At 44.9% G+C, this 17,431-nt stretch overlaps 1 protein-coding gene across 1 annotated transcript in view; it reads left to right on the forward strand.

Moving 5' to 3' along the window:
* Window positions 1–17,431, forward strand: part of abr (ABR activator of RhoGEF and GTPase) — a 147,414-nt gene that overhangs the window by 43,370 nt on the left and 86,613 nt on the right. The window contains exon 2 of the mRNA XM_087977078.1: window positions 11,646–11,824. Within this exon, the coding sequence (XP_087833204.1) occupies window positions 11,646–11,824 (179 nt within the window). The remainder of the gene's footprint in view (window positions 1–11,645; window positions 11,825–17,431) is intronic.

Below are 17,431 nucleotides of genomic sequence, written 5' to 3' on the forward strand. Positions count from 1 at the left end.
ATGTGAACCCATTAAGGAACCTATATGTTCCATTAATTTAGTACAGACTGAAACTAGGATGGGCAGGTGCTGTGGTCCATATTCAACCATTGAGCAACTGTCCCCAGGGGCCAGCAGCAAGCTAGCTTCAGCAGACTATTGTTTGCCATGAACTACTCCACAGGCTTGGTGTCATATCACCTCAAAGTCTGTGTGCAAAGCCCAAGGATTGATCGGAGTCAGGACCAACAGAGTTGCATTTATTTAGTACCTTTCATAGCATCATAGAGATGTACAGCACGGAAAAGACCCTTCGGTCCAACTCATCCATACTGACCAGATATCCCAACCCAATCTAGTCCCACCTGCCAGCACCCAGCCCATATCCCTCCAAACCCTTCCTGTTCATATACCCATCCAAATGCCTCAAATGTTGCAATTGTACCAGCCTCCACCACATCCTCTGGCAGCTCATTCCATACACATACCACCCTCTGTGTGAAAACATTGCCCCTTAGGTCTCTTTTATATCTTTCCCCTCTCACCCTAAACCTATGCCCTCTAGTTCTGGAATCCCCCACCTCAAGGAAAACACATTGTCTATTTACCCCATCCATGCCCCTCATGATTTTATAAACTTCTGTAAGGTCAGCCCTCAGCCTCCAACTCTCCCTATATTCAGCCTCTCCCTATAGCTCAAGTCCTCCAACCCTGGCAACATCCTTGTAAATCTCTTCTGAACCCTTTCAAAGTGTTCAAAGAAGATTCATTTTGAATGTAGTCTCTGTTGATTTGACCCTGCAACTAACTGTACGATCAATGAAGGTTGAAGGTGGCGTTGTGGTTGGGTTTACTGGGGGAACTATATCATTCGGGACACTGAGAGAAGCTCTGCACTTTTCCAACTTTAATTTAGGATCACAGAAAACCAGTATCAACACAAGACATGTGACATTTGAGAACTCTCACTGTACTGCCCTGTGGAATGCAGGGCAAAGATACAGCTACTCCTTCTATACTATCCCCATCAAACACTCCCAGGACAGGGACAGCACAGGGCTAGGTACAGACTAAGGCTCCCTCTGCACTGTTTATATCAAACACTCCTAGGACAGGGACTGCATGGGGGTTAGATACAGAGTAAAGCTCACTCTACACTGTCCCTCATCAAACATACCCAGGACAGGAACAGCATGGGGTTGGGTACAGAGTAAAGCTCCCTCTACACTGTCCCCCCCCATCAAACACTCCCAGGACAAGGACAGCATGGGGCTAGGTACAGACTAAGGCTCCCTCTGCACTGTTTATATCAAACACACCCAGGACAGGGACAGCATGGGGTTAGATACAGAGTAAAGCATTGTGCCTTTGTCTCTTCCTCTTCCATGTTGAATGTGGTTTGATGAGGTTTTTCAGTTTGTACTGGATGTTTTTGAACAGATAATGTAGATGTATTTGCTGCAGAATAGTTTCTGGATGTATAACATGCTTTACATTTAGGTTTCTGTGGTTTAGCTTTGCTAATTTTATCTCAGTGTGTTTCCTACTTGCTAACGCTACCTTGAATGGTTTATATTTGACTTTCAAAAAAATGAGTGAATTCACATGTGATTTCATAAATCCGTTTGGACAGAGTGAACTGTGGGGCCTTTTCAGAATGCACTCTGCTGGAGGCTGCTTCTCATCTCACCCCAGTGCAGTCAAAGGCCTCGTGTGTCAGTGAGCTCGGAAGTGCATCTCATTTCTGAGATAGCTTCACTGCAGGCAGTGTTCAAGATGTTGAAACATTGAGGAACCCAAGTGAAACTGGAGTCAGTGAGATTCAGGGGGCAAACTCTCTGCTGGTCAGAATCATTCCGGGACATCAGAAGATGGTCCTGGTTGTTGGGGGTCAGTTGTCTCAGCTCCAGGACATCTCTGTAGCAGTTCTTCAGGGTAGTGTCTTAGACCCAACCATCTTCAGCTGTTTCATCAATGACCTCCCCTCCATCATAAGGTCAGAAATGGGGATTAGTGAGGTTTGAGAAGATTTGTAGCTCAGGTTGAGGTTCTGGATGTAGGTTTGCTCGCTGAGCTGGAAGATTTATTTCCAGATGTTTCGTCACCTTACTAGGTAACATCTTCAGTGGGCCTCTCACAAACGTATGCACCTTTATACTCTCACGTGCACACATACACACACTTTCACAGACACTCATAACCCCCTCCCCACACACCCCCACATGCACACATATACATATAAGTTTGTGGGGTGAATTTGTACTTGCAGAATTACATTTTACTTTGCTCAAAAACTTCATGAATCCATGTAAGATTCTCTAAATCAATTTTTTAGATTAGCACAGACAGTCTCACATAGGGAAGCTCACACCTTCCATGCGTTATCTGGGCCAACATGACACCAATTGTTAAAGTTCATTTGAGAATGTAACTTTTAAAAGTTCTGCGATTTACATATGAAAGAACTGAAACCAACATGGTCATTCTAAAATATGAGAGACTTAACAAACACTCCAGATCTTTCTCAATATATAATTTCAGTTACATCACACTGTAAACTTTTGCTATACATTCTAATGTCTTACGATCTTATTCTCCACAACCACCTGATGAAGGAGCAGCGCTCCAAAAGCTAGTGCTTCCAAATAAACCTGTTGGACTATAACCTGGTGCTGTGTGATTTTTAACATCCTGGGGATTACCATTGACTAGAAGCTGTTCTGGATGAATCTTTTCAATACAGGGACTACAAGAAAATGTTAGAATCTGTGAATTCTCTGACTAATAACTTACCTCCTATCCACCATCTAGAAGGCATGAGTCAGGACCTGTGAGAGAGTATTCCCCACTTACCTGGATGGGTGCAGCTCCCTGAACACCATCCAGGACAAAGCAGCTCACCTGATTGGCAGCACATCTAACATTGCAAATATTCTCACCACCACTGATGCTCATTAGCAGCAGCATGTACCATCAACAAGATGTACTCTAGTAACTTCTACCACCCAAAAGGTCAAGGTTAGCAAATATGGGAATGCCACTTGCTTAAGATTCCTGTCCAAGTCTCACAACTTTCTGACTCAGAAATGAGCCAATGGGCTGAGGAGTGGCAGATGGCTTTTAATTTAGATAAAGGTGAGGTGTTGCATTTTGCTAAGGCAACCCAGAGCAGACTTGTACAATTAATGGTATGGGCCTTGGGAAGTGTTGCCAAACAAAGAGACCAAAGGGGGGTGCTTAGTTCCTTGAAAGTGGACTCAGGTAGACCGGGTAGTGACACACTTGCTGCCTTTTGGTTAGTGCATTGAGTAGAGGAGTTGGGAGGTCATGTTGAAGCTGCAGAGGATATTGATGAGGCCATTTTTAGAATACTGTGTATAATTCTGGTCACCTTTCTACTAGAAAGATATCTTTAAACATGGGAGAGTGCAGAAAAGATGTTGCCACAAGGATGTTGCCAGGTTTGGAGGGCTTGAGCTATAAGGAGAGGCTAAGTAGGTTGAGTCTCTTTTCCCTGGAGCATCAGAGACTGAGGGGTGACTTTATAGAGGCTTATAAAATCATGAGGGGCATGGATAGGATAACTAGACAAAGTCTTTACCCCAGGGTGGGGAGTCCAAAAATAGAGGCCATCGGTTTAGGGTGAGGGGGGAAAAAATTAAAAGGGACCTAAGGAGCAACTTTTTCCCCACAGAGGGTGGTGCATGTATGGAATACACTACCAGAAGAAATGGTGGAGGCTGGTACAATCACAACATTTAAAAGGCATCTGGATGGATATATGAATAGGAAGAGTATAGAGGGATATGGGCCAAGTGCTAGCAAATAGAACTAGATTAGTTTAGGATTAGGACTGGATTAGGATATCTGGTTGGCATGGATGAGTTGGACCTAAGGGTCTATTTCCATGCTGTATGTCTCTATGCTCTATGACTGTGTGTCTCTGTGCTCTATGTCTCTATGACTGTAAATATATTGTTCCTTTGCTCCACCAAGTCAGAATGCTGGAACCCCTTCTCCAACAGCATTGTGGATGGACCTGTGCCAAACAGGAATTCAAGAAGGCAGCTCACCCCATCTTCCTGATGGCAATTAGGGATTGTCAATTAATGCATTGCCCTAATTCCTCATATGTACTTAACAAAACGCATTTCGCAGTGCCTCGAATGGGCTTAGAAACCCCCCTACCTTCGTTGTGTTGCTGAATAAACATCTCATCCTCCCCCAGGCACCGATTTTTATTTTATTCCCCCCACTTTCGGTTGTCACAGACTACCCCCCCACCCCCCCACCCCCACACCAGCCGTCTAAGTGGGCACTATGCCTTCAGCTCCTTCTCACGACATACAGATACCCCAGTGTTCTCACTGAGCACTGCTGGAAGAGATTACATAGGGATCGAGGGGCAAGGCCTTAGTGGAATTGGAAAATAAGTTTGAGAATTCCAAAAGTTAAGAAGCTTTAAATGGTTAAGCTTGATATAGTTGATCTAGGTCAGAGAGCACAGTGATACTCAGGAAAAAAACAGATTTGGTACAAGCTAAGACATGGACAGATACATTTAAGATGACCTCATGTTGACAGAGGATAGAGTGAGGAGCGATCCAGGAGCAAGTTGCAATAGTTGAGTCTGGAGGTAACCAAGGCATGGATGAGAGTTTCCGCACTAGATGAGATAAGACATATGAACATGTGAATTATGGGCAGGAGAAGGCCATTCAGCCCCTCAAACCTGCTCCAACATCTAATAATGTCATGGCTGATCTGATTATAACCTCAAATCTACATTCCCAACTGCCTCCAATAACCTTTCTCCTCCTGCTCAATCAATATCTACCTCTTCCTTAAAAATATTCAAGGTCTCTTCTTCCACCACCTTTTTAGGAAAGGACTTAGAAAGACTCTCACTGCCCTTTGAGAGAAAACAGTTTGCCTCATCTCTATTTTAAATGGGCACGTGCTGATTTTTAAACAATAACGATTCTCCCAAAAGATGAAACCACGTCTCCTCATTCACCCTGTCACGACCCCTCAGAATTTTATATATCTCAATCAAGTCACTGCTTACTATTCTAAAATCCAGTGGATTCAAGCTAAGCCCATCCAATCTTTACTCTTAAGCAAACTGGCTCATTCCAGGTACTTGTCTGGCATATCTTCTCTGAACTGCTTCTCATGCATTTACATTCTTCCTGAAATAAAGTGACCAATACTGTACACAGTTCTCCAGGTGTGGTCCCACCAATGCCCTGTATAACTGATGTCAGCAAACCTTTTATTAACCAGTACCTGTGGGGCAGGAGCGAACCAGTTGATCAAATCATTCCAGATAATTAAGAGATGCATCTAACTGCAGTAAATCCTGACCAGGCAAAGCCTTCAGACATCAACATCCCTTAAAAAATCTAATTAAAAACACAGCACACATCCTAGAATCAATGTAAAAGTACACAGTAAGTAATAGAAAACTAATGCAGTATAACACATCATTGTTTTGCTTTACCTACAGCATGATACTCGTACATTGCGGTATTTGAGGTGTATAAATTTTGCTGGTTTATCAAAGAGTGCCGGTTGATAAGGTGCCCGTTAAAACAAAGTTTGCTGTTTAACCTTCCAACTTCTGTATTCAATTGTCCTCACAATAAATGATTACATTCTATGAGCTTTCTGAATGATATGCTGTAGCCATATACTAACCTTTTGTGATTCCTGTGCATCTCCAAGCTCTAATTTCTCACCATTTAACTACTGTTTACTTTTTATTTTCCTTGCTAAAGTGGACCATTCCACATTATACTCCATTTGACACATCTTTGTTGACTCTGTTAACCTGTCAAATCATTTTGTAACTTCTTTGTGTCCTTTTCACAATTTACTTTCTTAGCTATCTTTGTGTCATCAGCAAATTTGGCAGCTGTAGCTTCCCTTGCTTCATACAAGTCACTTATATAAAACTGTAAACAGTTTTGGTCCCAGCACCACTTCCTGTGGCACATCACATCCTGCCAACCTGAGATCAGTTGACACCAACTTAACCAACCAGCCATTATCTGTCAATGCCAATATACCCTCCCAAGATCATGAGCTTCCATTTCCTGCAATAACCTTTGACATAACTCCTTAGCATATGCCTTCTGGAAATCTAAGAACAGTACACCCACTGGTTCCCCCTTATCCACAGGACACCTCACTTCTTCAAAGAATTCCAATAGATTGGTCAAACATGATTTCCCATCAGGCCCTCTTGTGGTGCAGTGATAATGTCTGTACCCCTGGACCAAGAGGCCTGGGTTCAAGTCCCTGGCTGCTCCACAGGTGTGTAATAGCATCTCTGAACAGGTTGACTAGAAAAATAAGTTGAGTTTGCCAGGATACCTTGTAATTATTTAAATGGCTACGTAACTTCTTTAAAAATAGCTTCTGATACTTTGCCTGTGACAGATATTTTATCTCTCCACCCTTCAGGCACTCTGCCTGTATTCCTGATGAAGGGCTTTTGCCCAAAACATCGATTTTATTGCTCGGATGCTGCCTGAATTGCTGTGCTTTTCCAGCACCTATAATCCAGAATCTGGTTTCCAGCATCTGCAGTCCTTGTTTTTACCCAGATACTAAGCTAGCTTGTCTGCAGTTTCCAGCTTTCTATCTGCCTTTTTGAATAAAGAAGCTCCCCCCTCCGTTTCTTCCATTTCCTGATTTATCGCTGCTTCCAGCGTAAATGTACCTTGTATCTTTTGTAGTGAATACTGACATGAAATATCTGTTCATCTGTCATTTCCTTATTTCCCATTATTAATTTTTCAAACTGACTGACTTTGGCAAGCTCTGCTTTCATACACTCATAACTACCCTTCTTGAAATGATTAAAAATAGTCTAGGAACAGACAGTATGGGGAGATAGTGACTTTATAGTAATCCAGAGCCTCTGCCTACAAGATGCACTGCAGAAATTCACCGATGATCCTCAAACAGCACAATCCAAATTCACAACCATTTCTACCTAGAAGGACAGGGGCAGCAGATACATGGTAGCACCACTACTTCCAAGTTCCCCTCCAAGCCACTCACCATCCTGACTTGAAAACATATCGCTGTTCCTTCACTGTCGCTGGGTCAAAATCCTGGAATTCCCTCCTAATGGCATTGTGGGTCTATCCACAACATGTGGACTGCAGCAGTTCAAGAAGTTTTGTCACCACACTAGGTGACATTTTCAGTGAGCCTCCGGATGAAGCACTGGTGATGTAGCCCACTTTCTATTTATGTGTTTGGGTTTCCTTGGGTTGGTGATGTTATTTCCTCTGGTGACATCATTTCCTATGGTGGTGTCATTTCCTATTCTTTTACTCAGGAGGTGGTAAATGGGATCCAAGTCAATGTGTTTGTTGATAGAGTTACGGTTGGAATGCCATGCTTCTAGGAATTTTCGTGTATGTCACTATTTGGCTTGTCCTAGGATGGATGTGTTGTCCCAGTCAAAGTGATGTCCTTCTCATCTGTATGTGAGGATACTAGAGAGAGTGGGTCATGTCTCTTTGTGACTAGTTGGTGTCCATGTATCCTGGTGGCTAGTTTTCTGCCTGTTTGTCCAATGTAGTGTTTGTTATAGTTCTTGCGAGATATTTTGTAAATGACATTAGTTTTGCTTGCTGTCTGTATAGGGTCTTTCAAGTTCATGAGCTGCTGTTTTCATGTGTTGTGGGTTTGTGGGCTACCATGATGCCAAGGGGTCTGAGTAGTCCGGCAGTCATTTCCGAGATATCTTTGATGTAGGAGAGAGTGGCTAGGGTTTCTGGATGTGTTTTGTCTGCTTGGTTGGGTTTGTTCCTGAGAAATCGACGGACTGTGTTCATTGGGTACTGGTTCTTTTTGAATACACAGTTTGGTGATTTTCCTCTGCTCTTTGTAGTTCCTTTGTCCTGCAGTGTGTGGTGGCTCGTTGAAATAATGTTCTAATGCAGCTTTGTTTGTGGGTGTTGGGATGATTGCTTCTGTAGTTCAGTATTTGGTCAGTATGTGTTGTTTTCCTGTAGATGCTGGTTTGAGGTTCCCCATTGGCTGTTGGCTCTACTGCGACATCTAGAAATGGCAGTTTGTTGTTGTTTTCCTCCTCTTGAGTGAATTTTATGCCAGGAAGGGTATTACTGATGGTCTTGTAAGTTTCCTCTAATTTGTTTTGTTTAGTGATGACAAAGGTGTCATCCACGTAGCGGACCCAAAGTTTGGGTTGGATGGTTGGCAGAGCTGTTTGTTCGAGTCTCTGTATTACTGCCTCTGCTAAGAACCCTGATATCGGAGATCCCATTGGTGTTCCGTTGGTTTGTCTGTAGGTTTTGTTGTTGGTGAAGGGAGTGGTAAGGCATAGAATCCACTAGCTTGACGATATTGTCTTTTCTGATGAAGTTGGTGGTAATTGGTGTATGTGTCTTTAGTTCTTCTAACAGTATAGTCAGTGTTTCCTTGGCCAGGTTGATGTTGATGGATGTGAATAGGGCTGTGACGTCAAAAGAAACCATTATTTCATCCTCTTCTATCTTGGTGTCTTTGGTCTTCAAGAATTCTTGGGTGGTGTGGATGGAGTGGTGTGCGTCTTCCTACTCAGTGTTTTAGTCTTTGGTGTAGCTCCTTGGCCAGTCTGTAAGTTGGTGTTCCAGGTAGTGATTCCAGCACTACCTGCAGATACCAACACTTACCAACAAGTGGCGATAGACCTGACCCCACAACTAGAGATCCGAATCACAGCCCTACTCAAAAAAAACTTCAGAAATCTGGAGAAATAAAAAAGACCGACTTCCAAAAAATGAAACCAGACAGATCCAATCCGCCACGCTTCTATGGATTACCCAAAATTCACAAACCAGGAGTGTCCCTCAGACCCTTAGTCTCTCTACATGGAGCTGTACAAGTAACATCTTCCTTTATCATTCTCATTTGTATCTAAAACATTTCCCCATATTGGTTTCCTGAACTTTGTCATCGCTCTCGTTTATGCTAATACTATCATAACCAGCACAGCAATCCCTCAATTTTTCCTTGTTGTTTCTAAGTGGGAGAAAGTGAGGACTGTAGATGCTGGAGATCAGAGTTGAAGAGTATGGTGCTAGAGAAGCACAGCAGGTTAGGCAGCATTCAAGCAGCAGGAGAATCAACATTTTGAACATAAGCTCTTCAGGAACAGAAACGTCAACTCTCCTGCTCCTCAGATGCTGCCCGACCGGCTATGCTTCGACACTGTTCGACTTTTGTTTCTAAGTGTCATGCCCTCTTTGGGGATTGACCCCAGTCCATGTTTGTCTGCAGCTGTGTATCTGTGTGATTACTAAATTGTACTGATTTATTTCTATTTATAATCTCAGTTTATTGTTTTGTTTAGAATACAACGTGCATTCAGATTCAGAGTTTTTAGTTTCATCCTTTTCCTCTCTTTGTAAATTCTGGCCTATCTGGTTGCTGACTGTAAAACTCATACTCTCCGTCAGTTTCCTGTCACAGACAGTTCTTGCATTAATACCTTTTTCTTTGTCCTTGACTCTACTCTGATTTACAGCACCTTTCCAAATTTGACCCAATGGCCTCACTGTTTACTTTAAAATCCTCTTTCTTTCCTTAGTTATGTGGTTAGGAAGTGCACCAGCCCGAGTACAGTTCACATGGAGACCGACTCATTGATTCAGATCCCCAATACTGGTGACAGTGCACCACAAATTGTATTCAATTTTAGATTTAGGATGTTTTTGTATATTTTATTATCTGCTCTTTCAGCTTTTAGAACTGGAATAAACCTGAAATCATTGACCAGACAGTTGCCAATTTAGCTGTTTCCTTTCTTATGATAAAGTGAGAATCAGTTCCTGGAGGCTAAAGAGATTTAGGCAAAAGCAAAAGGAACAGAGCACCTCTTTCTCTTCCCTTTACTCCCCGAATCACTTTACTTGCACTAAGATGGCTAGTTTCATATGCTCTTAACACAAAAGACCTAGCTGACCCCATTAAAGAGTATCCGGTTTTATCTGGTGCTTAATTAAATTGCTGTCTCACCAGAATCCCTGATAAAAAGTGCATTACCTGCAATTGACATTTCAATTTGATGCCAACTACAAACTATAAAGTAAATTAGAATTGTGCAGATTAAATCTTTTGATTTTCTTACCCATCAATTGCATTGGGTAAAGTCAGGAGATGGAAGTTGGAGGATTGGAGATGAGTTATCTTTGTGATGGGGCAGATTTGAGGTCAGAGATATCTGTTGCACTCAAATGTGGGACTGGACCCTGGGAACACCAGAGCTAAAAGTGTGGGAACAGGAAGAGAGGACATTGCCAGTGACTCTCTGGCGATGATAAGATTGATGAAAATGGAATCAGGTGAGACAGTCACACTTGGCTGAATGAGACTGGAGAGATATCAAAGAATATAATGTGGTCACTGTGTCAAAGGTAGGTGGAGCTTGAAAGGCACAAAGAGGGGAAATTTACTTTGCCACAATCACACTTAGAGTTATAGAGTTGTACAGCACGGAAAGAAACCCTTCAGTCCAACTCGTCCATGCCGACCAGATAACCTAACCTAAACTAGTCCTATTTGCCAGCACTTGACCCATATCCCTCTAAACCCTTCCTGTTCATATATCCATCCAGATGCCTTTTATGTGTTGTAATTGAACCCTTATTCACCACTTCCTCTGGCAGCTCATTCCATAGAATATAGCTGTTTATGTTCAGCAACAGAGGCAGAAGCCTGATTGGAGGAATTCCAGGAAGGGATGAACATGTTTGGTATATAAAGGCAGGTTTGATATAAAGGCACTTTTGGGGAGGCCAGCATTTTTGGAGATATGACAGTGGATTTCAAAGATGGAGGGGCCAGGGTTGGTTTTTTAAGGGCAGGGGAGCTTAATCCATTATTCCCTGAGAGAACCATTCACCGTTTTGGTTCAGCTGGGAACCAAGAGATGGAGTCTGGGAGTCTGCACTTTAGTGGAAAGTGCATCAAGAGAACAGGAGCTGAGTCCTGCTGACAATATGAGCCGAGAGGAAGTGAAAGGAAAGTTTTCGGGTGTGCTGAAGGGAGCATGAGTGAGTGAAGAAACAGAAACAGCAGGGAGGGGCAATGGCCCAGTGGTATTATCACTGAACTCTGAATCCAGAGATCCACGTACTGAGGATCCAGGTTTGAATCCCTCCACACCAGTGGAATTTGGATTTAAGTAAACATCTGGAATTAAGACTCTAATGATGAAACTGATGCTAATTGTCAGAAAACCTCATTGGTTTCACTGGTGGCCTGGAGGAGGAAACTGTCTTTCTTACCCGTCTGGTGTACATGTTACTCCAGGTCCAGAGCAATGTGATTGATACTCTGGACAATTAGGGACGGGCAATAAGTGCTGGCCGGCCAGCGATGTCAGCATCCTGTCAACGGTTAGGGAGAGGAATAGGCCTTAATACATTTCTCAGGAAAAGTTGGATTTGATCTGGTGTTCACCAGGGAACGGAGATGGAGGGTAAATCAACTCTGTGATAGGCTCAGGTGTCGAGCAGGCCTAGGGTGGTGTAAACAGTGGGACAAAGTTTGCGGGGGATGCCAAAGGTGACACTGTGTGACATATGCATTCTGTATATCTGTGCTGCATTTACTGAGAATATCTCTCTCATCTTTACTAGATTATAATTACACAGATGCCTTTGATGGGGAGAGTGCAGATGAACCAAAAGCTGCTCAAGAAGCTTCTGAAACAATGCCATATATCGATGAATCTCCCACAATGTCACCGCACCTCAGCTCTAGAGCCAAGGAAACAAATGACACAGTCACGTCAACAACAGAGAACATGGCACCAACGGTAGGTTCAAAGTATAGCACTGGGGTACAGTACTGGTGGGGACAGGTCTGTCACTGTATAACACTGGGGTGCAGTACTGGTGGGGACAGGTCTGTCACTGTATAACACTGGGGTGCAGTACTGGTGGGGACAGGTCTGTCACTGTATAACACTGGGGTACAGTACTGGTGGGGACAGGTCTGTCACTGTATAACACTGGGGTACAGTACTGGTGGGGACAGATCTGTCACTGTATAACACTGGGGTACAGTACTGGTGGGGACAGGTCTGTCACTGTATAACACTGGGGGACAGTACTGGTGGGGACAGGTCTGTGCCTGTATAACACTGGGGTACAGTACTGGTGGGGACAGGTCTGTCAGTGTATAACACTGGGGTACAGTACTGGTGGGGACAGGTCTGTCACTGTATAACACTGGGGTACAGTACTGGTGGGGACAGGTCTGTCCCTGTAAAACACTGAGGTACAGTACTGGTGGGGACAGGTCTGTCACTGTATAACACTGGGGGACAGTACTGGTGGGGACAGGTCTGTGCCTGTAAAACACTGAGGTACAGTACTGGTGGGGACAGGTCTGTCACTGTATAACACTGGGGGACAGTACTGGTGGGGACAGGTCTGTGCCTGTATAACACTGGGGTACAGTACTGGTGGGGACAGGTCTGTCACTGTATAACACTGGGGTACAGTACTGGTGGGGACAGGTCTGTGCCTGTATAACACTGGGGGACAGTACTGGTGGGGACAGTCTGTCACTGTATAACACTGGGGGACAGTACTGGTGGGGACAGGTCTGTCACTGTATAACACTGGGGGACAGTACTGGTGGGGACAGGTCTGTCCCTGTAAAACACTGAGGTACAGTACTGGTGGGGACAGGTCTGTCACTGTATAACACTGGGGGACAGTACTGGTGGGGACAGGTCTGTGCCTGTATAACACTGGGGTACAGTACTGGTGGGGACAGGTCTGTCACTGTATAACACTGGGGTACAGTACTGGTGGGGACAGGTCTGTCACTGTATAACACTGGGGTACAGTACTGGTGGGGACAGGTCTGTCACTGTATAACACTGGGGTACAGTACTGGTGGGGACAGGTCTGTCACTGTGTAACACTGGGGTACAGTACTGGTGGGGACAGGTCTGTCACTGTATAACACTGGGGTACAGTACTGGTGGGGACAGGTCTGTCAGTGTATAACACTGGGGGACAGTACTGGTGGGGACAGGTCTGTCACTGTATAACACTGGGGTACAGTACTGGTGGGGACAGGTCTGTCACTATGTAACACTGGGGTACAGTACTGGCGGGGACAGGTCTGTCACTGTATAACACTGGGGTACAGTACTGGTGGGGACAGGTCTGTCACTGTATAACACTGGGGTACAGTACTGGTGGGGACAGGTCTGTCACTGTATAACACTGGGGTACAGTACTGGTGGGGACAGGTCTGTCCCTGTATAACACTGGGGTACAGTACTGGTGGGGACAGGTCTGTCACTGTATAACACTGGGGTACAGTACTGGTGGGGACAGGTCTGTCACTGTATAACACTGGGGTACAGTACTGGTGGGGACAGGTCTGTCACTACTCCATTTGCCGAGAGGTGCGAGGAGAGGAGGAGTGGTGAAGCGAGGGCTGCCGGGAAGGGTGAGTTTTCCCGCATTAAAAGGGACTTACCTCGGGTGTCGGGCCTCCATTTGCCGAGAGGTGCGAGGGAGGAGAGAAGGACTTCTGGGGAGTAATATATTTGTGTGGGTGTGTTACCCGAAACACTACTCAGGTAGTGTCTCCCACCCATCCTCCTCCTCTAACCAAAAAAAAAAGTTCTGTGCACCAGATGGGTAAGGTAATGAGTTTATTTTTTATTCCTTCTTTTTCAACAGTCTCTTTGGGAACTTAGAATAGTGGGAATGGAGGTTAGGGCAGTTGAATGTACCTCCTGCAGAATGTGGGAGGTAAGGGTCACCACGAGTGTCCCTGCTGACTGTGTCTGCAGGAAGTGCACCCAACTCCAGATCCTCGAAAACCGTGTTAGGGAACGGGAGCTGGATGAACTTTGGATCATTCGGGAGGCAGAGGGGGTTATTGAGAGGAGTTACAGGGAGGTAGTCACTCCTCAGGTACAAGAAAAAGGCAGATGGGTTACAGTCAGGGGACGGAAAGGGAACCGGCAGGCAGTGCAGGGATCCCTGTGGACGTTCGCCTCAACAATAAGTATACGTTTTGGATACTGTTGGGGGGACGACTTACCAGGGGAAAGCAATGGGGCACACGGCTCTGGCACAGAGTGTGTCCCTGCTGCTCAGAAGGGAGGGGGGGAAAGGAGCAGAGCAGTAATCACTGGGGACTCCATAGTTAAGGGGACAGATAGGAGGTTCTGTGGGGACGAGAGAGTCTAACGGTTGGTGTGTTGCCTCCCAGGGCCAGGGTTTGTGATGTCTCTGATCGTGTTTTTAGGATCCTTAAGGGGGAGGGAAAGGGGGAGCAGCCCCAAGTCGTGGTCCACATTGGCACCAATGACATAGGTAGGAAGAGAGATGGGGATTTAAGGCAGAAATTCAGGGAGCTAGGATGGAAGCTTAGAGCTAGGACGAACAGAGTTGTTGTCTCTGGTTTGTTGCCCGTACCATGTGCTAGTGAGGCAAGGAATAGGGAGAGAGAGGAGTTAAACACGTGGCTGCAGGGATGGTGCAGGAGGGAGGGTTTTGGATTCTTGGATAATTGGGGCTCTTTCTGGGGTAGGTAAGACCTCTACAAGCAGAATGGTCTTCATCTGAAGTAGAGGGGTACCAATATCCTGGGTGGGAAATTCGCTAAGGCTATTGGGGTGGGTTGAAACTAATCCAATAGGGGGATGAGAACCAAAATTGTAGTTCGAGTAGAGAAAAGGTTGAGAGTAGGGAAGTCCAAAATCAAGTTTCAGGTACGCAAGATGGCACCGGCAAGCAAGAAGTTGGTTTGAAGTGTGTCTACTTCAACGCCAGGAGCATCCGGAATAAGATGGGTGAACTTGCAGCATGGGTTGGTACCTGGGACTTCGGTGTTGTGGCAATTTTAGAGACATGGATAGAGCTGGGACAGAAATGGTTGTTGCAGGTTCCAGGACTTAGATGTTTCAGTAAGAACATAGAAGATGGTAAAAGAGGGGGAGGTGTGGCATTGTTGGTCAAGGTCAGTATTATAATTGCAGAAAGGATGTTTGGGGACTTGTCAACTGAGGTAGTATGCGCTGAAATTAGAAACAGGAAAGGGGAGGTCACCCTGTTGGGGGTTTTCTATAGTCCTCCGAATAGTTCTAGCGATGTATAGGAAAGGATAGCAAAGATGATTCTCGATAGGAATGAGAGAGACAGGGTAGTTGTCATGGGGGACTTCAACAAACCAAATACTGACTGGGATCACTGTCGTACGAGTACTATAGATGGGTCAGTTTTTGTCCAGTGTGTGCAGGAGGGCTTCCTGACACAGTATGTAGACAGGCCAATAAGGGATGAAGCCACATTAGATTTGGTACTGGGTAATGAGCCAGGCCAGGTGCTAGACTTGGAAGTAGGTGAGCACTTTGGTGATAGCTGAAAAATGTGTTGCTGGAAAAGTGCAGCAGGTCAGGCAGCATCCAAGGAGCAGGAGAATCGACGCTTCGGGCATACTTTGGTAATAGCGATCACAATTCTGTTATGTTTACTTTAGTGATAGAAAGGGATAGGTGTGCACCACTGGGCAAGAGTTACAGCTGGGGGAAAGGCAATTACGATGTGATTAGGCAAGATTTAGGAAGCATAGGATGGCGAAGGAAACTGCAGGGGATGGGCACATTAGAAATGTGGAGCTTATTCAAGGAAAAGCTCCTGAGTGTCCAAGATAAGTATGTACCTGTCAGGCAGGGAGGAAGCTGTAGAGCGCAGGAGTCGTGGTTTATGAAGGAAGTGGAATCTCTGGTCAAGAGGAAGAAGGCTTATGTTAGGATGAGATGTGAAGGCTCAGTTAGGGCGCTTGAGGGTTACAAGGTAGCCAGGAAAGACCTAAAGAGAGAGCTCAGAAGAGCCAGGAGGAGACATGAGAAGTTGTTGGCGGATAGGATCAGGGTAAACCCTAAGGCTTTCTATAGGTATTTAAGGAATAAAAGAATGACAAGAGTAAGATTAGGGCCAATCACGGATAGTAGTGGGAAGTTGTGTGTGGAGTCAGAGGAGATAGGGGAAGCACTTAATGAGTATTTTTCGACAATATTCACTAGAAAACGACAATGTTGTCGAGGAGAATACTGAGATACAGGCTACTAGACTGGGGGTGGGCTTGAGGTTCACAAGGAAGAGGTATTAGAAATCCTGCAGAGTGTGAAAATAGATAAGTCCCCTGGGCCGGATGGGATTTATCCCAGGATCCTCTGGGAAGCCAGGGAGGAGATTGCCGAGCCTTTGGCATTGATCTTTAAATCATCATTGTCTACAGGAATAGTGCCAGAAGACTGAAGGATAGCAAATGTGGTTCCCCTGTTCAAGAAGGGGAGTAGAGACAACCCCGGTAATTATAGACCAGTGAGCCTTACTTCAGTTGTTGGTAAAGTGCTGGAAAAGGTTATAAGAGACAGGATTTATAATCATCTAGAAAAGAATAATTTGATTAGGGATAGTCAGCACGGTTTTGTGAAGGGTAGGTCGGGCCTCACAAACCTTATTGAGTTCTTTGAGAAGGTGACCAAACAGGTAGATGAGAGTAAACCGGTTGATGTGGTGTAAATGGATTTCAGCAAGGCGTTTGATAAGGTTCCTCACAGTAGGCTATTGTACAAAATGCGGAGGAATGGGATTAACATAGAACATTACAGCGCAGTACAGGCCCTTCGGCCCTCGATGTTGCACTGCCCTGTCATACTAATCTGAAGCCCATCCCACCTACACTATTCCATGTACATCCATATGCCTGTCTAATGACGACTTAAATGTACTTAAAGTTGGCGAATCTACTACCATTGCAGGCAAAGCATTCCATACCCTTACTACTCTCTGACATCTGTCTTATACCTATCTCCCCTCACTTTAAAGTTGTGTCCCCTCGTGTTTGCCGTCCCCATACTTGGAAAAAGGCTCTCCCTGTCCACCCTATCTAACCATTTTGGTTCAGCTAACCCTCTAATTATCTTGTATGTCTCTATTAAGTCTCCTCTCAATCTTCTTCTCTCCAACGTAAACAGCCTCAAGGCCCTCAGCCTTTCCTCGTAAGACCTTCCCTCCATACCAGGCAACATCCTAGTAAATCTCCTCTGCACCCTTTCCAAAGCTTCCACATCCTTCTTATAATGCAGTGACCAGAATTGTACACAATACTCCAAGTGCAGCCGCACCAGAGCTTTGTACAGCTGCAGCATAACCTCATGGTTCCGGAACTCAATCCCTCTATTAATAAAGGCCAAAACACTGTAAGCCTTCTTAACAACCCTGTCAATCTAGATGGCAACTTTCAGGGATCTGTGTACATGGACACTGAGATCTCTCTGCTCATCTACACTACCAAGAATCTTACCATTAGCCCAGTACTTTGCATTCCGATTACTCCGTCCAAAGTGTATCACCTCACACTTGTCCATTAAACTCAATTT

Source organism: Chiloscyllium plagiosum, unplaced genomic scaffold (assembly GCF_037043375.1).
Source record: "Chiloscyllium plagiosum isolate Xiang-an unplaced genomic scaffold, Cpla_swu_hap1 HiC_scaffold_31, whole genome shotgun sequence".
In the NCBI taxonomy this organism is placed as follows: Eukaryota; Metazoa; Chordata; class Chondrichthyes; order Orectolobiformes; family Hemiscylliidae; genus Chiloscyllium; species Chiloscyllium plagiosum.